A 23447-nucleotide genomic window follows, 5' to 3' on the forward strand; every position below is an offset into this window, starting at 1 on the left:
TTGTATTGCCAACAGCTGTTCATCAGGAAATGTTTTAGTGATGCCCTTCCTTGTCAATGTACTAGTGTCTGCTTCCAGTCGTGACAAGTGATCTGCTACTTGATTATCAGTCCCCTTTCTATCTTTAATTTCCAGATCAAATTCTTGAAGCAATAAGATCCATCTGATTAGTCTTGGTTTGGCATCCTTCTTTGAAATTAAATATTTGATAGCTGCATGGTCTGTGTAAATAGTTACTTTAGTACCTACCAGGTAAGCTCTGAATTTGTCAAAAGCAAATACTACTGCTAGTAACTCTTTCTTTGTAGTGGTGTAATTGATCTGAGTTGGAGTGAAAGTGTTGCTTGCATAGTATATGGAATGAAAAACCTTATCCTTTCTTTGCCCTAGTACTCCTCCCACAGAATGATCACTAGCATCACACATCAGTTCAAATGGTAAAGTCCAGTCTGGAGATATAACTACCGGAGCAGTGATCAGAGCTTTCTTTAATTCTCCAAATGCTTGAAGGCAATCTTTGTCAAAGTGAAAAGGTTTGTCATGCTCCAACAATGAGCATAGTGGTTTAGCTACTTTAGAAAAATCCTTAATGAATCTCCTATAAAATCCAGCATGACCTAAAAAACTCCTAATACCTTTTACTGAAGTTGGAGGTGGCAGTTTATCTATTACCTCTATCTTGGCTTTGTCCATCTCAATGCCATTCTTGGATACTTTGTGTCCCAGCACTATTTCTTCTTGCACCATGAAATGACACTTTTCCCAATTGAGTACTAGGTTGGTCATCTCACATGTTTTAAGAACTTCTTCCAAGTTGTGTAAATAATCATTATATGCTTCTCCAAAAACTGAGAAGTCATCCATGAAAACTTCTAAAGTTTGCTCTACCATATAGACATCATGTATCTCTGAAAAATTACTGGAGCATTGCATAACCCAAAGGGCATTCTTCTGAAGGCAAATGTTCCATAAGGACAGGTAAATGTAGTCTTCTCCTGATCTTCTGGAGCTATACCAATCTGGTTGTAGCCTGAATATCCATCTAAGAAACAATAGTATTATTTTCCAGCAAGTCTGTCCAACATCTGATCTATGAATAGAAGTAAGAAATGGTCTTTCCTTGTGGCTTTGTTGAGCTTCCTGTAATCCATACATACTCTTCATCCAGTCACTGTCCTTGTAGGAATAAGTTCATTCTTCTCATTAGCTATTACTGTTATCCCTCCTTTCTTTGGAACACATTGAACTGGGCTTACCCATGAACTGTCGGATATTGGGTATATGATTCCAGCATCTAACCATTTGATGATTTCCTTCTTTACTACTTTTTTCATAATAAGGTTCAACCATCTCTAGTGCTCCACCGAATTGTTGGAACAATCTTCTAACAAGATTTTATGCATGCATATTGATGGGCTTATCCCCTTTATATTTGTCATGGTCCATCCAATTGCTCTTCTGTATTTTCCAAGCAAATCTACTGGACTCTGCTCTTGACCAAGATAAGCATACTTCAAATGTGAAGGTAACAGTTTTAATTCAAGACTAGGAGGTGATTCAATAGATGATAAAATTGTTTTTACTTCCCTGTGTGTTCAATAAATCTGTTGTGCCTATCATATTGCTGTTTGTCCATCCAATCTGTCTGAATTGCTGCAATATCTTCCTCTTCAACATCCTCAAAGGTGGTGACTTTGTCAAATGTATTACTGCAGCATATGTCCATTCTGTCTGCTACAACAAAATCCACTGCACTTAGGAAATTGCAATCTTCTACTTCATCAGGGTTCCTCATAGCCTCTAGTACATTAAATGTGACTTGCTGATCATTCACTCTCATGGTAAGCTCTCTTTTCTGCACATCTATTAGAGTCTTTCCAGTTGCTAGAAAAGGTATTCCAAATATAATGGGTACCTCTTTATCAACTTCAAAGTCCAATACAATGAAATCCACTGGAAAGATGAATTTGTCAACCTTCACCAGCACATCCTCTATTTTTCCTTCAGGGTATGCATGAGATCTGTCAGCTAGTTACAGAGTGACTGTTGTTGGTTTGCATTCTCCTACTCCCAGCTGCTTAAATACAGATAATTGCGTCAATTAATACTAGCTCCTAAGTCACAAAATGCTCTACCAGCATACCTAGTCCCTATGGAGCAGGGTATTGTAAAACTCCATAAATCTTTCAATTTTGTGGGAATTTTACTCTGAAGCATATGACTGCTTTCCTGTGTTAAAGCAATAGTTTCAAACTCTCTCAGCCTTCTTTTTCGTGTCAAGATATCTTTTAGAAATTTCACATAATTTGGCATTTGCTCCAAAACTTCCACAAAAGGTATATTTATGTGCAGTTGCTTTAGAACTTCCAAAAATTTACTGAACAGTTTGTCTTGTTTTTGCTTCTGGAACCTTTGTGGGAAAGGTGGTGGATGTCTAAACTGATGGGTAGCTTCAGGAGATATCAAACTCTGTTTGTTTGGTTTGGTGCAGGTTGTGACTACTGGTGTTGCAACTTCTTTTTCAGCATGTTCTGGTTGAACTTTCTCTGCAGTTGCTGTAGCTTGGCCCATGTAACCAGTGCCTTGATGGGGAGGTTGTTGTAACATGCTCTCATTTTGAGGTAATTTTTGTCCTGAATTGAATTCCATCCCATTTTTGGTTACATCAACTGGGATATCTACATTCTTTACAGATCTCAAATTAATTACTTTGTAGTGTTCTTTGCCCTCCCTCCTGGGGTCTTCTGTGTTGTTAGGTAAGCTTCCTTGAGTTCTACTGCTCATTGCTGTGGCTAGTTGTCTCATTTAGTTTTCCAGGTTTCTCAAGGATACAGCTTGACTCTGCATGATTACTTCATTCTTTGCAATGTATTCCTTAATCAATGCTTCCAGTGAAGTGATTGTATCTTGACTGTTATACTTTTGCCCTTGACTTTGCTGATGAAAACCAGGTGGTTGTGTGTTTCTATTTTGCTCATTTACTGCTGGAGCATTTTGATTCTGACTGCTCCATGAGAAATTTGGATGTTGTTTCCAGCCAGGGTTGTAAGTATTAGAATATGGGTTGTTCTGAGGTTGTCAATTGAAATTACCCATATAGTTTACTGAAGCTGGATTTCCAGGACAATTATCAAAGTCATGCTCTTCACCATAGTATACACAAGAAAGTTCAACAACTTGCTTTACTGTTGCTGGAGTAGATGTCAAGGCCTTTACCATGTTAGTCAATGAGGTTACTTGTGCTAACAAGGCTATAATTGCATCTATGTTATGTACCCCTGCTGATCCTCTTGATACTGGTTGTCTGGTTAAAGGCCACTGGTAATTATTATTGGCAATTCTTTCTAGAATTTCATAAGCTTCAGTGTAAGATTTGGATAACAGAGCTCAATTTGCTGAAGCATCCACCATTAACCTTGTACTTGGATTCAACCCATTATAAAAAGTTTCCAATTGAATGCAACAAGGAATACCATGATGAGGACACCTTCTGAGCAATTCTTTGAATCTTTTCCAAGCCTCATACAAACTCTCATCCTCAAGTTGATGGAATGAAGTAATCTCATTACGCAACTTTGCATTTTTTGTAGGTGGGAAATATTTCATCAAGAATTTATCAGCCAATTCATTCCATGTAGTGATGGAATCAAATGGTAACGAATTTAACCATGCTCTTGCTCGATCTCTTAAGGAATAAGGAAAAAGCCTCAGCCTTAATGCATCTTGTGTTGCTCCAGCAATCTTGAAAGCATCACTTACTTCCAAGAACAATTTAAGATGGAGATGAGTATCTTCATTTGGCAGTCCATTGAATTGACCAATTGTTTACAAAATTTGAAACATCACTGGTTTCAACTCAAAATTTGCAGCGTCTACTTTAGGTCTGATGATGTCAGGATGTACAACTTGAGGAGTTAGCACAGCATAATCTCTTATAGCTCTGTCTCTGTCATCAGCCATGTAAATAATATTGTTATTGCCTAGCTGTCTCCCGTTAGCATGCTCATTCTGCTCTTCTTGAATGTTGACTGGTTGTAAGGGCCCGTGAAGATTTAAATTCCCTGCATCCTGTAAATTATTCATTCTTGAAGCAATTTCTGAATTCCTTTGTTCTCTTCGCAATCTCCTGACAGTCCTTTCAATCTCATGATCGAATTGGAATACCGCAGATCTGTCTTTGCGCATGCATGTACCGATCTGCCAATAAATAGAATAAATCAAATCAAATTTGGCGCTATTAAGATTTACTTCACACTTCAAAAATAAACAATCAATCCCCGGCAACAGAGCCAAAAACTTGTTGATTGATTTGTATAGGCAATTACTACCAATGTCAATGTGCACTTACACAACAAGTAATAAAGTGATAAGTATTCAAGATCGTCTCCACAGGGATTGATGTTATAAAAATGTTGAAGCAATCACAATAGTGCAATTCAACTTAGGACCGAAACAAACAATTGTAAAGTAATTTCAGAAGTAATCGAGGGTTGTGAAAGAATTAAATAAAATAATACCGTAACGAAATAAACTAAGTTAAATGTGTCTAAGATTCAATTGAGATTATAGTAGTTGAATGATCAAACTCTCCTAATGGGGTGGCTGTTGTCTATCAATTTAGCACCAGTTATTACAATAAGAGCTGCAGCACTGGGCAGAATAAATCTGCATCCGCAGCTATCGCATGTTAAAAGTCTCATACTTTTAAATCTATTAACAATGACCAGTTGCTAATATACTTATGGTACGGCATTATAACCTTTAATCTCTCCACCCTACAAGGTGAACACTATGTCTAGTATGTACAAATCCTAACGTCAAGTATTGCCCTTATGGGATTCAAGATAACTTAATCCAGGAAACTCAACTTAAGATCAAGTAGTACTCTAGTACTATCCGCTAAGACATGTCATTTTGCTGCTCTATCTTAACTGAAACTATTAAATGGGTGGTCAACCGAAATAACAGTTATATTCATAAAAGAACTACTAGAGTAAAATGCTATAGCAATACTATAACAACATATAAGAACAGTCAAGAACCCATTGGATTATTTGTCACTCAACTACAAGTAAATTTAGTTCATATTCTGAAAGAGAAAAATAAACATAAATATGTTAATCTCGGAATACATCAAAACAATTAAAGGAAGAAGATAAATATAAGTGAGCACAGTGAAAGACAATTCCAAATAATTCTGATCGATTCTCTAATGTTGCCTTCAATTCTGATCTTTTTCTTTGTTCCTCGTAATTATTCTAATGATAATTCCCTTGCCGCCTTTCTATGTGGTGCACGCCTCCCTTTTATATTGCAAATTAGGGTAAAAACAAATCCATGAGCGTGCATGCGTTAAATTAGGAAAACATGCGCTGACCCGCGCCTAAGTTTTCTCCCGCATTGCTCCTAGCTTGCTACAGCACAGGTTGTTCTAACATCCTCAACAGTACTGCATTATTCCCGATTGTGTTTTTCTTCTTTTGTGGCCATCTTCTTTCCTCCTCTTACTCATCTACTGTCTCAACATCCCTTCATGAATTAAGACTTTCTGAGAACCTATAACTATGCACTTGTTTTTAGCACAAATTACTTTAATTCAAGCAAAACTTATTAAGACTCAACTAAAATGAATGTTTATGCAAAATGTAACTAAAATATAATAAAAACACTTTATTTGTTCTCTAAGTGATCTTGATTCAAGTCTAGAATTGATGTAATAACTCTCATTTCCTAGAGTTATCAATCACGTTGGCACATCTTCGTCTTTCGTTCAATTCATGGCATCAATTACATAGAGCAAAAATACATAAATCTCCTCTCCGTCTAATTATGCATCCTCAAATCATTCAAATATTGGCCAGATATTTAAAAGCATTAAGCACAATAATGAACAATGAACCACAGAATAATAAACTAAATATAACATAGATTTATGGAATTAAACTTTCATAATTAGGCTACATCGTAGCCCTAGCAAACTAAATTAGTTCATGGGAATATAAAGAGAATCCATTCATTTAATTGAGAACATTCAAGAAAAATAATAGAGAGAAAGAAAAACTCAAGAATTAACGAGTCTTCCTCCTCCTCCAAATTGCTCCTGTTGCTCTCGGTTTTTCTTCTAATTGGTGCGACTACTGATTCCTTTCTTTTCTTTTTTGCTTGCGATTTTCTTTCTCTTGGCTTCTTAATTTGTGCAGCTACTTTGTCTCGGTTTTCCTTCTCCTCCTTTTTATATTATAGCTCAGCCCCCCAATCTTTAAATCAAAAGATTTAAAATGAAACAAACCTAGCCCACTTTCTAAGCTCATGCACATGAATCAAATGCCAATGCTTTATGTAATTATGCACGTGACTTGTACAAATAGCCAATAAACCTAATAATTTCTCCTTTAAGCATTATTCTTTCCTCTTTTCTCTCACAATCTACAATTATTTCTATTAAGCTCCAGTCCATTTCCTCTTTTTGCTTCCTTTCACTTAAATATTCCCAATATTCCTACAATGACAAAACATAAAAATTAAGATAAAAATTAATATAATAAAATATAATTTAACATAAATTAAGTTAAGAAAGTATTAAAATAGTATAGAAATTATTAGCACGTCAAGACACTCCTAATGGCAATAGCTAAAAGTTGTCGCATAAGAACATGACAGTCATGAGATTTAAGGCCTTGAAGTTTAAAGTCCTTCATTAAAACAAGATTTTTTATGTTTGAAGAATATCCAGCAGAAACCTTAATACTTTTCAAAGCTTTGCAAAACCTTGTCCTTTTGTCTCTAGTTAATGTGCAACAAGCTGCAGAAAAGAATGTGTGCTTTTTTAAAAAAACGTTGGTGCTAATTCATCCCTAATTTTCATTTCCACAAGATCATTGCTTGACATAAGATCATCTTTGGTCTTTATTAGAATGTAAAGTAGTGTTCCATAAATTCTCTTGCGCACATTCTTTTCAATGTGCATAACATCTAATTGATGATGCACAAGTAAATACTTTAAATTATAGAATATGGATTTTTTCTCACCATATGCGATTATCATTGTTGGAACTTTTGTGCTTTTTAGAGTTGTTCTTTCTCCATTTATTATCAATCGACCCAATCAGCCGCAAAATGCCGTCGCCATTGAATGGTTTCAGGGCAAACTCTCTCTGTGGGTGTTGTCAAAGGCTTTACGTTGGTCTAGGGACCATGAGGAAGCCAATGACAATGATCGATATATGCATTTTTGCCACTATGTTTAAGTCTATATTTAGTAGTGTCTACTCCACAATATAGAGAAACATTATATCCTTTAACAGTGTAATCCACTAGATTTTTGCATGCTAGAAAGTCATTCATAGTCTATAGTAACACATCCAATAAAATAAAGAACTCATTTCTATAGGCATCATAAGCCTCTACACCAACTTCTCACAAAATTTGTAAATATTCTATTAAAGGTGCTAAGTATATATTAATGTCATTGCCTTATTATTGAGGACTAGAAATTAGTAGGGACAACATATTAAATTTTTATTTCATATATAATTACAGAGGAAGATTATACAATACAAGAACAACTGACCAACAATTATATATATTACTAAGAGAGCTGTGTGGATTTATTCCGTCGGCTGATAAGGCAAGGCAAAGATTTCTAAGATCTAATGCAATGGTAGGCCATTTATTATCTACTAATTTCCATTATGGTGAGTTTGCCGAATGTTGGAGCTTACCATTATTAACTTTATCATTTGTGTGTTAAGTCAAGTATTTGGCAATTTGTTAAGATTGAAGCACATACTTAAACCTAGGTACGGGCAAAAAGTACCATAAAACTTTTGCAATAATCCCTTTTCTATTTTAGTCAGCACTACTATATTTTTTTAATCTAGATAAACCATAATTATGACCTTCAAATAGCCTTTCATACTCTTTTCTATAGAGCATGCAACCATTTGGACAACCATGTATTTTTACATATTTTAGGCCTAAAGCAGACATTGTCTTTTTGTCCTCGTTCACATACACAAGAATTTCATTACTTTCAGGCAACAACTTAGCTAGAAAACCCAATAACTCATAAAACTTATGCCAAACCATTTACCCTCTATATTGAACAAGCTAACCAAAGTGTCTAATTTAGTGAAATCTATGCATCTTGGGTAAAAGGCTTATCAACCTATTCTAGAGGTCTTTTAAATGCCTTAAGATCTGCAGCACAATCCTTATAAACATTGTTAACATATCTACTGAGTTTCCATCATTGTAGTCCATAAACTCAAACAGAACATCTACATCTACATTAGGAAGTGGTGTCTTGTGGACATATTCCCCATGCCGCTCCAGGTTGTGTAAGACACATGAAAACATAAATGTTCACGAGCAACCTTAGGTGTACAAAAGGATAAATTTATACATTTACTAGACAAACATTTAATGATGCTAATGCCTTCAACATTTTCAGAAGCAAACTTCATAAATTCTTCACAACCCCAACATCATACTCTGGTGACATTTTACTATAATAAATCCAGGACTTATCCATTTTTTTATTTTAATTGGTTTTGATCCCGAAACATTAACGAAGTTAAATATAAATAAAAAAATCAAAATTTATTACCAATACATACAAGCAAAATATAAATTGACAATGACTTCAATACCCTTGTTGCAACATAAATATAACAAAAATTATTGACCTTGCACACTAAACTAGTCAAAAACAAATGAAAAACATATAGACGAAAACATAAACTTTGAAATCTTAAACAAAAATAATTCATATAATATTGTTGGTCTTTCTACTACATTCAATCACTTTCTAATATAAAATAAGAGACAACACTTTCCAGCTCAATAAAAAAAATATTGATATAATGATTGGGCAATAAACAAACTTGCCTCACATGTTTATGTACTCATAACACAAGACACAAATAAAAAAATGATAGAACAACTTTTAAACCCAATAAAAAACACGAAAATGAACAAATAGTTAATACAATTAGGCCCACATTAATTAGGTCATGCTATTACGTATATGACCATAGTATTAGATTGCTTTCATGTAACTATAAATTAACAAACTCAAAACTACTAACATGTAAAATCACCATTATAAAGGGTATAAATAATGTGAAATTTATTTACCAAATCAGAATTAATTTCCCTACAGCTACTTTTTGAAAAATTGATAAGAAACAAAAGAGATGATAGCAAACAGTTCAAACAAAAAACACAAGATAAACTATTACATAGGGAAAAACACTTGTTTTTAACAAAACAAAATAAAATTTTACACCATAAGCTAAATTATATTCTAATTAGGTTCTGATTATGAAAAAAAAATATTAGTTAATATACATACATATGTTGTAAAATCAGTACTAGTACTTCATTAGTTCCTAATAACGTCAAATTTCAATACAAAACTAACCCTAAACATAGTGAATTTACTAATACATGCAAATATAAAAAAAAATTATATGATAATAAAATTCTCCTAATCTAAACAAAAGAAAAAAGAAACAACACCAAAATTCGATGAGTAGAAAAAAAAAGATAAATTCTAAAAGGAACAGAAAAAATAGGAAAATATCTTAAAACTGAAAAATAACCAGGAAAGAAGTGAAATTTTCAGCTCGACTATAGAGTAAAATGGTGCAAATGGTTCTAAGTTTGGTTCATCTCATCATATACTTCAAAACAGTATATTATATGGCCCAAATGGACATTTGTAACCTAAGTTATGGCATTTGAAAAGTAATCTACTCTCGTAAGCGACCATCCTATATTGCACTTACAACTATCAATCTTAAGAAACCAGAAAACAAATAGCCCTAGATAATTATTCATCTCTTAAATCTACATTATATATGCTACTGCTACTGACAAAAAAATTTTGTAAACAAAGAGGAAACAAATCCCTGAAACCAAAATCACAATTTATACTTTACAGTAAATGAACACCACAATTCCATATAAAGCATGAAAAATGTAAAGGAAAAAAATCCTAAACATAGCAATGACTAGTATTACCTAGCTAATTAACTTTATAAGGAAATTGAGACGAGGCAAGAATCATTACACTAAACATCGAATGTTGTCTTTCGTAGGAAAAGCACTAATCCCCAGAGCTGTGTTTATAGAGATCTCTAGTAACTAATAATCAGAACAAGATTTCAAATGACCATTTAGATATCTCATTAATGAAATTAACAATATAACAAAACCAATACACAATTTCCAAACTAGCACACACCTAAATCATCAACTACTAATAAGTAACCCTAACAAACTAGCATCCTTTGCTCTTTGTTAACAAATTAACTAATCAATTAATTAATTTAGCTTTGAAGTGAACAAAGATCATACCGAGGTTTTGAGAAGACGACGGCGAGGAAGATAGTAAGATGAGGAAAGTGGACAACGGTGAGGAAAGACGGCAAGATGAGGAAAGAACATGACTGTGAGTAACACGATAATGAGGAAGACCACATAAGAGAAAATGACAACAAGGAAGTTTGTGGAAAGACGACGAAAAAACAGCTTGACTTAGTCAATAGCTAGTGCGCTAGGAAGACGATGGCAAGACATTTTCAACAATGGCGTTCGAGATTGCGGCAAAATCAGAGAAGTTAGTATCAAGAGAAGCCAAGGATTTTTAATTTTGGTCTTCATCTTTTCTCTGTCTGTGTATGTTTTCAACGCTTAAAAAAAATTAGGATTGCAAAGCACTAAAATGGTGCGTTACTTATTTTTAAAAGTTATTTTATAACTAAAAATTTTAAAGTTTTAATATTTTAAATTTATAAGTAAAATGTCACCATTCCAACTTATGTGTAACGACAACATTTCTTAATTCATATAAGATTTTATTTAAAGTTACTAGAAATTTTAGTCATAAAAGCACAAAAGAACGACAATGTTTTTTTTATTAATTCAGATAACATTTTGTTTAAAACATACCTAAAATTTCAGTCAAAAAAGCACCAAGTAAAGTCAACACTAAAAATTCTATCATGAATTCTTGATATAATATATTTTATCACAAAGTCATCATAAATCCTTGACATAATTTATTTCTATCGCAAGTCTATCACAAGTCTTCATGAATACTTGATAGACACAAAATATATCATGAGTCTATCATGCTTTTATAACTTATGCCCTTTTTTCTCAGAATTTGTCACAAAATATGTGTCATTTATTGCTAGTTTTCTTGTAGTGTCCGTTCAAACCCCAGGGCTACACTCAATTTATTTTTTAGTTTCTTTTTTGTACAAGGCTCTATAGAGTACTTTTGCTTATGTTCAAAATATCCATTTAAATGCCATGGCTATAATTAGTTTATATTTCAAGTTTTTGTTTTTTTAATAAAAGGCTTCATAGAAGTACAAAGTCTTTCTAATAAAAAATACACATGCTGGAAGTACAAACCTCATGGCTACACACACATGTTGTTTATATGATTTTTTAATTTCTAATTTTAATAAAAAAATTTATATAGTGAGCATGCTACATAGTTGGAAGTACAAAATCTTTCTAATATATCTAAAAGACAAGAAAAGCAATTCCTTACGCAATATAAAAATCGGGTTTGTAATGAATGTCATTTAGTAATTTAATATTTATACTTTAATCAACTTTAGGATTAAATTACTTTTTCATGATTTCTTTGTAGATGATGACTATGCGTTGCAAAGGGTCAATAGAAGCCACTAACCAATTTCATTCATTGGCTTGTGGTCCATGTCCTGTTGTGTACTCGTACTCCAAATGTAATGTCAACGAAGTTTGATATCATGTTCACACTCATGACAAGAATCTAAAAACTCAAAATAGTGGGGTTATGATACCAGGTCAACATGGCAGCGTCGATGCTCACTTTTATGGTATTTCATCTAGTGTTATAGAGGTAAATTATATTTTTAGAAATTTGGGTTATCTTATTTAAATACGATTGGTTTGATACTAATTTTAACAAAAAGTGAATACAAAAAGATTATCATCCCACAAGCATTAATGTACGTAGAATATGGTACAAGAATGATCCTTTTGTGTTAGCAATTCAAGTCCAGCAAGTATTCTATATTAATGCTACAAGCTAGGATCAAATTGGAAAGTGGTAAACAAGATCTACCACCGACATGTGTGGGATGTTCCAGAAATAGATGACACAGAAGAAAGTTTTGAATGTGTAAATAATATTTACTAAGAGAATGAATCATTTGATATTCAATTGGCCATCGAAAAAGAATGTTTAGATGGTAGACAATTCCATCGAAGTGAGTCTTGAAGAAGTTGACAACAATGGAATACATAATGAGGGACTAATCCTTGAAAATGAGGCTTCTAATGTTGGGGAAGAGAATGAAACAATTGAAAATTATTGTAGTGATAATGAAAATATTTCATCAAAAGATAATGATAGTGATGTTAATTAATAATGCATGCAATACAATATGGTAATCTTTTCTTTTATGTGCATTATTATATATGATTTATTTTAAGTTGTTTGTTTATGTTAGTATATATATGTTGTATTTTAAAAAAAAATTATGGATGATTTTTTTTTTAAATTGTAGGATTCTGGATCATGGCTCCTGGAGGTTCATGTCGATCACGTTTAGTAGCAGCGGCACAAGCACGTAATGAATTAGCCGCACCAACTAATTCATTGTCTAATTTTAGCTCTAACGCCATTCTTGGTATTTTATCTAGTCATATTTTTTTTTAATTGGTATCATGACATTTAAAATTATTCTTATTATTATTAATATTATCATTATTATTTTTCTTCACTTTTTTTTGTAGCTGTTGATGCTAAAAAAAACAAGAGATCCAAGTCAAGAGGCTTAAGACTTGAAAGCTCATTCACCAGTCCCATGCACCATTGGTAATTGAGTTTTGTGAAACAATGAATGTGCCTATTGGTGCTAATGCGACAACGCTAGCTTTTGATATTGGTGTCGTTCTAAGGAAAATTGCTCCATTAAGGGCAAAAAATGGAAAGATGTACTAGAATCTCAAAGGCTATTGATTATAGATGATATTGTAGTACTATTTTACTTCATTCCATGTTTAATAGTTTATGGATTTGTGTAGTCTTTTATTTTTTATACAAATTCAATGTTGGTAACATTTGTGGTATTTTTTTTCCTTGTTCACATTGCAGAGTAAATTTGTCATTGATGTCCACGATCCAATCATTAGAAACTACTTCCTGGATAAATTGGCGATGAGGTTCAAGAATTTTCGTCACCAACTGAAGAAAGAGTTTGAGCAATATCCTATAGTTGAAGAGGCAAAGCGAAATCCACCGTAAGATCTTCATCATAAGCAAGCAGAATGGGAGAGTCTTTGTGATTATTTTTCAAGTGAGGCATTCAAGGTACAATTTAAATATATCAAGTGCTAATTGCTAGTGGAATTCTTCTTTGTGATTTTTAATTTGTTGGCACTATTTTTTATTGTTGTTATATAATTTCTACACTAAATTAATTATTATAGATCGTTGGTTTCTCTACAATTTTTGTACTAGAGTCTAGTTCCATATGTTTGGAGACCAGATCATAACTCTAGATATTTCCATTATCTAGTTTGTAGTGCACAAAGCCCTAGATGATCACCAGAGAATGATATAAAACTCATTTGTCACCTTTCAGGGAAAAAATTAAAAAAAAATGAAAGAGGAACAGTTTGAGTCTCTTTTTAACTTTAAATCTTTAACAGTTGGAAACATCTTTTCTTTATCTCCTAGTGACACAGCATGCACCTTAAATCTTTAATAGGTGGATTCACTTTAATAAGTCTGTGAACTCATGCCACCTTTTCATAAAAAAGAAAAATAGTTCAATACTTACATTAAATATATATTGATAATTATAAAGTTTGAATAGGCCAAATCCAAAAGCCAAAGCTTGATTGATTTATATACTGAAATTGGTTATTTGGTATATTTACTCCTTCCCTTCATTTGCACGGCTACTAATACTATTGATATTCTTTACTCTTTCATATTACATCTACTCTTTAATTTATATGTAAGGCTTTGTAGATTATTGTAAACTCTTTGTAACTTCATTTTCTAAGGGAAGCATTTTGAAATTTACTCTTAAAAAAATCTTGTACAGTGTTTAGGAATTAATTACTTTTTTTTTCTCTTTTTATATTTGGAGAAAAAATTGGGGCTTGAGCAAAAGTTAGAAAGAAGTTAACATGTTTAAATAATTGATGTGTGAGTGGCATATGGAATTAGTGTGAAGAAGGGACCACTAAAATTTGTGAAGTGAGCTTTGTTGGAGGAAAATGACAATAATAGTGACTTGCATGCATCACAATTATTTGAAATGAACTTTGAATCATGCAATTTAAGTTAGGCTACATAGCTTAAACCTAAATGGTCTTAGTAAAAATAGAAAGTTGATGACAAATTTATTACATTGACTTGTAGTTGTTAAATGGAGGTCGAATTTTGTTTGATTTATAGGAAAAGAACACTACACTGAGAACAAAACTTCTTATGTGACCTAATATATGATGATGAAATATGATCTAATTAAATTTTGGAACTTGAGAAAACATGTTTGAAGAAAATTAAAATGTGATGACTACCTAGCTAATTGATTGAATTTGGTGAACTAAAATTACTTGAAATGAATAAACATATTTATTCACAATAAATTTCATAGAATTGATATTTTTCAAATGATTATCGTCCTATCAAAGTTTTTGAATTCAATCTTTCTATAGTAGGTTGGGATTTGCATAAATCAATCACTTTAATTAGATTGGTTTGAAACCCATTTATTATTAATGTTTATAATAAAATATATCTCTGAGGATTCTTTCCATGAATATTCTGTGTAAATATTAAAATGCAACTATTGTATTAAAGCGCTGTAGAAAATTGAAGTTTATGGCAAACTTAGGTGCCGTACATTATTGTAAACTCTTTGTTAGCTACATTTTTTGTTTCTTTTGTGGTGGGCAATTTTTTCTATTATATTTTAATCTGTAATGGATGTTTTTTGGTACTGTAAAAGTTGTGCAATTATACATGCAACTTAATGAAGATTCATTTATTTGTTAAATTTGTTGGTTGACATCACACATAAAATGATTTGTAGGTAAATCAATTTTAATGTCTTTAATGACTTATTAAAACCTAGGTTAGCTTACCCATTTCACAGGATGACATAGTTTTCATGTAATAATTGTCAATTCTATTAAGTAATTTAATGCTTAATAACATGTTCTAACAAAATTAATTACAGGTAGGATTAAAAAAAAAAACAAGTAGAATCGTAGTAAAGTGTCTTCTGTGCATCATGGTGGATCGAAGTCTCATGCACAACATCTAAATGAAATGGTACTTGAAATGATGGAGACTTTGTTTTAACTTTTTTTTATTATGTACATGTATCATGTCTATAAATATTAAAATATTTTTCTTCTTTTATATTGCAAAGACAGAAACGCTTAGAGAGTCTCATAGTTTGATTGCTTTGTTCCGAAAGATGTTTTAGAGTGAAGACAAAGAATGGAGTAGTATGGAAGTAAAAACTAAATACGCAAGTTATTTCAAATTATTTACATTTACTTACAGTTGAAAGTATATTTGGGATTGAGGACATATTTGCATCAAAAAATTTAATTAATTTTTCATTCTTATTTTACCTAGGGTGAATTGAAGTTCACGATTTTTCTTAGTATGAGGGAAGAAAATTTAATGAACCTACACGAAGTGTTTTGTTAATTCTTTTATATGGAGTAGAGATCAAAAGTTAATGGAGATAAATGATCCATATATTATCTATCTTCTGCAGAATATTCAGCTCAAACAAAAAGATCTTCAATTTGCAACTGACTTTGGTGCCCAAACTTCTACTGCACTGGCGGAGGAAATCAGTTGATTGACCGACTCCTGCCACATCAGCTGACTTTTTTAAAAAAATATATACGGGTGATCAAGCTTTGGTCATTTTATACGACTGGTAAGAACCCAGGGATTCATGAGACAATCACGACGAAATAGGTCTGGGCTGCGGGCATTAAAATATTAATGAGCTCCATGGGCTTTGTTTGGGCCGATAAGGATCAATTGAATTAGACCCACTCACAGGGTTTTGGTCACCTTCTTCCTCGTTGCTAATACCATTCTAGGGTTTTAGATTAGTTTTACTCTTACATACTCTCTGTCCAACGGTCACTCACTGTATCATCGTCTGTCTAATTATATACCGAATAGTACACAAATTTGAGGATTAAATAGACAATTAAACCCTAATAATTGAGAAGCAAATATGAAGGTAAAAGTAATATCTCGTTCCACCGATGAATTCACTCGAGAACGAAGCCAGGACCTCCAGGTAGCTCAAAATTTTACTATTTTCTTTCTTTCGTATTCCTCCTCAATTAAATTTACTAATTTTGATTTACATTTCCATAATCAGAGGGTTTATCATAATTACGATCCGAATCTTCGACCGCAAGAGAAGGCCGTGGAGTATGTCAGGGCTCTTACTGCAGCCAAATTGGAGAAGGTAAAAAGTGATACATATATTGAATTTTTTTCAGTTTAATTTTTTGGTTAAATTTGACTTGTGAATTATGCTTAGATTTTTGCAAGGCCGTTTATTGGAGCACTGGATGGTCACAGAGATGGAATATCTTGTATGGCAAAGAACCCCAATTATTTGAAAGGATTTTTTTCTGGTTCTATGGATGGAGGTAGCATTCATAAAGTTTTTTCTCATTATTTGTGTTTGTTTGAAAATTTTACTTCAATGTAAAAGGAAAACGAAAAGCAAGGAAAGAAACTATATATTTTAGTGAGGGCTGTATATTCCATTGAACATAACTGGTGGTTTTTCTGACTTTTAACATTTGCTAAAGTGCTTAGTACAAGCAAGACTATAGTTTTAATGAAAGCAGAATTTCTAACTTTTATCCTGTTTCGTTTTTGTTTTTTTGGGTTTTGTTTCAAATTTGCAGATATTCGTCTTTGGGATATTGCTAACAGGTAAATTTCGTGCACTGTCTTGGTTTAAAAATCTCTTCTATGTGGACGTACTTTCTTTTTCAATTTACATGCATGTAATCTGAAGTTGAAAACACATAGAATAATACTCCTGTAAAAGTTTCCATCTCATGCAAATTGACATGTCAGTAAGTCAGTTTATACAAGCAGAGTTCATATTTGATTGTGTATATGTTGTATTTCTCAAAAATATTACGCATGTTTGCGATATCCATCAACTGATGGTGGATGGTATTCTATGTCCATTTACTTGTTTTATGATCTATTTTCAAATTTATGGAGGATCATATTTCCCATTTTGTGAGACTGGACTTGACATTTCATGTGGAAAATTTGAAGAGAGGCAGGCATGCACATTATATTTGAAACTATCTCAGCATCCATTTCTAAAATTGTTCTGTATTGTTTGGGAAAAAGTGTTATGTGTACTTTTTCGCATCTTATTGAATTTATCCTTTGTTTTTGTGAATGACAGGAGAACAGTTTGTCAGTACTCTGGTCACCAAGGTGCTGTACGAGGTTTGACAGTTTCAACAGATGGACGCATTTTGGTATCATGTGGAACTGATTGCACGTAAGCCAAAAATTCTATTGTTTAATCCGTCTCTCTCTATCTACATATGAAACCATAACGCTTTGCTAACTTCTGTTGACCTGGAATTTCGAAAATCTGAAGTAAATAGACTAATGCTTGGATGCAACTCCTTTTCTTACACTCCTTGAAGTTGCATATCTGCTTTGATGATCTATTCGTAATTTTTCTCACTTCCCGTAATTGGACTCTTTTTGTTCAGTGTCAAGCTCTGGAATGTCCCTGTTGCTACTCTTACTGATTCAGATGACTCAACTGATAATTCATCTGAGGTAGTGCTTTCTTAATGTATATACATGGTATTTAATGCATGAATTTTCACATCTAACTTTCTTAACAAGTTGCAAACCAAATTTGCAGCCTCTGGCCGTTTATGTTTGGAAGAATTCATTCTGGTAAGGGTGAGAGCATCTCAAGCATGTTTTGATTCTGAGGTCTTTCTTCATTCTTTCCTCTGAGCCCTTTTTCCTTTTGCAGGGCTGTTGATCACCAATGGGAAGGTGATCTGTTTGCCACAGCTGGTGCTCAAGTTGATATATGGAATCACAATAGGTTCTTATCTCAGCTTTGTTTTTTCTTATTTTTTTCAGCCATGTAAAACTCAAAATATTTTACGACAATTTACCTCCTGTAATCAGGTCTCAGCCTATCAACAGCTTTCAGTGGGGAACAGATACAGTAATATCTGTTAGATTTAATCCGGCAGAATCAAATGTCTTAGCAACAACAGCTAGGTATGCTTAGATATAATTGCTGGATCAATAGTTATTTGTTTGATGATAAGATACATGGAATACATCGTAAGCTTTCATTTCATTGTTGATCTATATTTGTGGATGAAAATAATTGATATTAACAGATATATTTACTTTTTATCTCCACTTCTTAAAAAGATGGTAAGCAGCACCTGTGGTAAAGTATGTGGAGATAGTAACCTAGTTTATGTATTAGTTTGCAGGATACATTTTGAATGCTAGAACATGTTTGTTAAAAGATGCAGAGGCATGTTTGCCCATGGAAATAGCTGATCCAACTTTGAATTTGATCTTTCTTCTACAAATGGGAGTAGGAAATAAAAAATTTGTATCTGGTCTTATATTCATAGCATGATAACCTACCTAATTTTGATATGAGTTTAATTTGCATCTAAAAAAAATTCTCAAGAGATTTTTGCTAAATAATCTTATATAGAAGGACATTATTCAAATAGGAGCTGATGCTTTGTCAACAAATCAGAGTTGGATTTATGTTTGAAGATACACTGAGTTGGGACCTTTTCTGATCTTAGTCATTGGTGCTGCATATTCAATGTGCATTGACCTTTTTCCTATTAAGCCCCAATGATTTATTGTTCTAAATATGTTATCAATGGATGTTGTTCTCTGTTAGATCATGTTGTTTCTTTTAAGAAGTGATAGTGTAATATTATGTCCAACTGGCATATTGTTTGTGTAATTGTTTTCCCCCAATATATCTTGTAGTGATCGAAGCATCACACTATATGATTTGCGCATGTCATCCCCAGCAAGGAAGGTTATCATGAGGGTAATACTGTCTCTCCAATTCCTTAATTGTTGACATGTGGATTTAATCAATTATTTAGCTTTTAAAAAACAGCAGATTAAGTTGAAATTGCAGAAGAAACTAGAATCTTGTGCCTATCAAAGAGCCGCCACAATGTCAAATGGACATAATCATGATCCCAATTATGTTGGAATTCATTGCATCATTTATGACCTCTTCATGAGAGAAACTTCTTGTGATAAATTAAGATACTTTCTTGGGAGATTGTGCACTGTAATCAAACCTAAAAGTGAGATAATATACGGTAACTAGGCAGCTGAAGCCATGGGGGCTGTTTTTTAGAAGGAACTTCAGTGCTTGGCACGTGAGCCTGTCCTCCCTGTTGTATTAGAGCAAGGTAAAAGATGCATATTTTGGCAGGCCAAAAACAACAGGAAGTGACATACTGCAACTGTGGATCTATACTGATTAGGTCTGCTGTAATAACGAATGAAATTCTGAAGGCATTTCATTTTTGGAAGCAGAGGGTAAAAACTTGAAAGCATTTTTATATGTTAAATTTTGTATGTTGCTCTTTTATTAGTAAAATAATTTATTGAAAAATATAAAGGTGCAAAGGCTCAAGCACATAAGGTTGTTAAACAGTCCTGCAGTCAAATGGCCAAAGAACGATTAAAATGAAGAGAATCTAAGAAGTATATAAACAAACAAAAGTAAACAAAGAGAAAAAGACTGAGGAAAAAAATAAAAACTTAACCCCTTTTGATGTAAGAATAAGAACTATGTACATGAGATTAAATGTGCATACAAGAATTCTATAGTTTAAGAGGCAATTTCTACTAGTGTTTACTCTAAAATGCTCTGGTATTCTATGGCTTCTGACTGATGGCTATCTGTATCTGGAATATCTTTGTTTTTAACACATTTTCTCTTTATGTATTCTGACATGTATCTTCTTGCGACAGACAAAATCCAATTCTATTTCTTGGAACCCAATGGAGCCTATGAACTTTACAGCTGTAAGCACAACAATTTAAGTTTATTATGTTTGAACCAGAGTTTATTGTAGAGGGTTTAGATCAGATTGCTACCAAACATCATTGTTGGGACTCTTTGATGTTCAGCATTGCAAAAGGATTTCACTTCAATGGCTAGTTCCAATTAAAGTAGTCCCCTTCCAAAATAGTCTGGAACAAAATGTATTTAAAAACTTCACAAGCTGTTGGTGTAGCCATGGCAGCTGCCACCTTATAGCAATTTAGTAGTACTTAATTAATGTGTTAGTGGCCCCTTCTATTTGATGGTATTATTATTATTTTTATAAAATAATAGTACTCTTATTTATTATCTTTCATTGAGTTTGATCTTCTGACCCTCTATTTACGAATTGCACACCATTTGATCTGTTTGACTGTGTGATTGGATGATAACTGGTTATATTTGTTAGATTGTTTGAACGTTGGACTTCTGTACTTAGCCCATTCTTATTCTTCTCATGAAGTAGTTACTTTCCATGATGATGCAGGCAAATGAGGATTGCAATTGTTATAGTTATGACTCTAGAAAGCTAGATGAAGCTAAGTGTGTACACATGGGTCATGAATCTGCAGTGTAAGACTTTCTTTGCTTATAGCTAATTACTGTTTTAACTATCATTATGTAAAATATTTGTTCATTTCATTTCCAGGATGGATATTGATTATTCACCTACTGGTCGGGAATTTGTTACTGGATCTTATGATCGAACAGTGAGTTTTCTTGCACTTGTTCTTGTTTCATCTTTTAACATGTGTCATTGATGAGGATGAGGACAGCTGTAGTGCAGTGCTTAATCAAACTTCTTCTTTACAGATTAGAATTTTCCAGTACAATGGAGGTCGAAGCAGGGAAATCTATCATACAAAAAGAATGCAAAGGTTTTGCCTAGTTTAAGATCTCTTGTCAATCTCAGTATCTTTTTATTGATTATCTGATTTATTGAATATTTCTGATGAACTTCCTTGAGCAAGTCGTTTGTTTGTGTTTGGACTTGTTACCTGAAGCAATGGGACTGTTGTATGCGAGATTTGTGTGGTTTTTGAGCATATCTGATCTAGGTTGTACAATTTCTATAGAATAATGGTGCATTTTCTGACAGCAGTTTTTTTTCCACTTCTTTGTTTTTAGGGTGTTTTGTGTCAAGTTTAGCTGTGATGCAAGTTATGTTATCTCAGGAAGTGATGATACCAACCTTAGGCTTTGGAAGGCAAAAGCATCAGAACAATTGGGAGTTGTAAGTATCTTTCTTTCACGTGTCTTTGCTGTCACAGTAAGTTGAATTGTGGCTATGATGCTATCTTGTTCTATCAATAATTTACAATCAAATGCAAATCCAATACTCTTATTTGTATTCATGGTCTGATTGACCAATGATTTTGACATCATGAAACTTGTGATATTACACTATAGTTACGATTTCCTTGGACATTAGATTTGTCTGCCTTTTTCCAGCTGATTCCTCATATCTATAGACTTCAATCTACTTCTTGGCTACGGAACTCTTAACATTGAGATATTTTTTTCTTGACTGCAGCTTCACCCAAGGGAACAAAGAAAACATGCGTATCATGAAGCCGTCAAGAATCGTTACAAGCATCTACCTGAAATCAAGCGTATAGTAAGGTAAGATGGTAGTTGAAACATACACTTAATGAAGCTATTATAATGTGTGTTTGTGTTTGTATAAAGCTATTCAACAATTATTCTTTTGACTAACTTAGTTGGGTTAATGTGGAACGTAAGCTTTACTCATATTCTTGCTATGTATGTGATTGTGCAGGCATAGGCACTTGCCAAAACCAATATACAAGGCGGCTTCTCTGCGACGCACTATGATGGAAGCTGAGAGAAGGAAAGCAGAAAGAAGGAAAGCTCACAGTGCCCCTGGAAGCATTGTAACTGAGCCTGTGCGTAAAAGAAGAATCATTAAAGAAGTTGAATGAGTTATACAATTGTTGAAGGTATGACTGGATCCGAATTATTCCCCGGCTCAAACGCCTGGTCCTGTATGGCATCGTTGGCTGAGTTGAGTGATCCCCCAGTTGTCATTCCTCATGGACCAACTTAAAACATGTATGTAGCAATTTTGACGGTCCTCCCAGTTCTATTGTTCTTTTTTGTAATCTAATGTTATGTCACAATTCACTTTCCTTCCAATGAGAAGCAAGATTTTGGATCTCATGCAATCTGCTTAGCAGTGAGATTGCTGTAGTATTTTAGCTTGTATGAGAAAGATTTAGATTTAGTGTTGAGCGGATTTTTTTGCTAGCCTTTTAGAAATATACAATTGAAAGTTATTAAATAAGAATATAAAACTAATTAGATTTTAATAGTATATTGCTATACATGCATTTGTGGTAGAAGATTATGAAGATTGAGCATACGTTAGTTCCGTAGTGAATTCAAATCTATATGGGAAATGTCTTTGATTTGATCTCGCGTTGACTTAGATCAACAGTCTATCACAACGATGTTGACTATTGGAGAGAGATTATGATATGCAATTACAAGTGTCATTGCCCAAGAGAAGAGGCAGATTGACAAACTAAACAGTAATTCGAGTTTTGAACAAACAAGATATAAGCTCTATTTGGTGTGGTAATGTTTAGTAAACCTATGTTGCTGTGATTTAGAAGATGAATTATTTTTATCTCACATTTATAATGTGAAAATCTTATAACATTTTTATTATTTTTGTGAAAATCGGAATAACTTTTCATGTAGTATTAACTTTTATTTCATAATTTTTAACTTTTTTTTTACAACAATTACAACTTAAAGTTGCAACATCTCAATATCAAATAGAACCCTAATAAAGAATTGGTAAAAAGTTATTGAAAGATTAAGCTGTGTAATAATTTTCATCCAAGGTCACTAGTTATGGTTAATTTCTGTTCGACTGAACCAACCGCCCAACAGTTGGTCTTGATTTCTAACAATCAATTATGTAGGAAATTTAGTCTTAATTACAAACAATCAATTATGAAATTTCCTACAATTGCACGATGCTACCTAGAAACAATCTTTTTGCTTCCTCAACTGAACAAAAATGAACTAAAACCGGTTGTCTCGAGGGATTTATCAACAGTCACCACAATTGTATTGCACTAAAAAATTTTACCATTGAGGGTTCGTGAAAAATCCATGTACTAAGGGGTGATTTCAGAAGACCTATTGGAGCCTTCAAATCATTTTCACCCTGTTGAAAAACTTTGTAGCTTTCGACATAAATCTCAGGTCATCTCCACAGAATATGTATTG

The 23447-nt window shown here is 33.1% G+C and overlaps 1 protein-coding gene, 1 long non-coding RNA gene and 1 other non-coding gene across 3 annotated transcripts; 2 read left to right on the forward strand and 1 right to left on the reverse strand.

The window, feature by feature from the left end:
* Nucleotides 1-3469: 3469 nt before the first annotated feature.
* Nucleotides 3470-3576, forward strand: LOC112497402 (small nucleolar RNA R71). The gene has a single exon (XR_003064198.1). It is a non-coding gene; the product is annotated as a small nucleolar RNA R71 (small nucleolar RNA).
* Nucleotides 3577-5909: 2333 nt separating this feature from the next.
* LOC127900402 (uncharacterized) lies at nt 5910-10682 on the reverse strand. Its single transcript, XR_008052487.1, has 2 exons — nt 10363-10682; nt 5910-6499 (listed from the first exon to the last, which is right to left on the reverse strand). It is a non-coding gene; the product is annotated as an uncharacterized LOC127900402 (long non-coding RNA).
* Nucleotides 10683-16057: 5375 nt separating this feature from the next.
* LOC102621530 (uncharacterized) lies at nt 16058-22521 on the forward strand. The gene is made up of 17 exons (XM_006469871.4): nt 16058-16361; nt 16446-16535; nt 16611-16722; nt 16987-17014; nt 17508-17606; nt 17827-17896; nt 17985-18019; nt 18102-18176; nt 18263-18358; nt 19106-19169; nt 20114-20167; nt 20674-20759; nt 20836-20896; nt 21000-21064; nt 21315-21420; nt 21721-21809; nt 21967-22521. Exons 1-17 carry the CDS (start codon nt 16296-16298, stop codon nt 22127-22129), a joined length of 1359 nt encoding a protein of 452 aa, XP_006469934.1. The 5' UTR covers nt 16058-16295; the 3' UTR covers nt 22130-22521.
* The last annotated feature ends 926 nt before the right edge of the window (nt 22522-23447 follow it).

Source organism: Citrus sinensis, chromosome 2 (genome assembly GCF_022201045.2).
Source record: "Citrus sinensis cultivar Valencia sweet orange chromosome 2, DVS_A1.0, whole genome shotgun sequence".
Taxonomy (NCBI): Eukaryota; Viridiplantae; Streptophyta; class Magnoliopsida; order Sapindales; family Rutaceae; genus Citrus; species Citrus sinensis.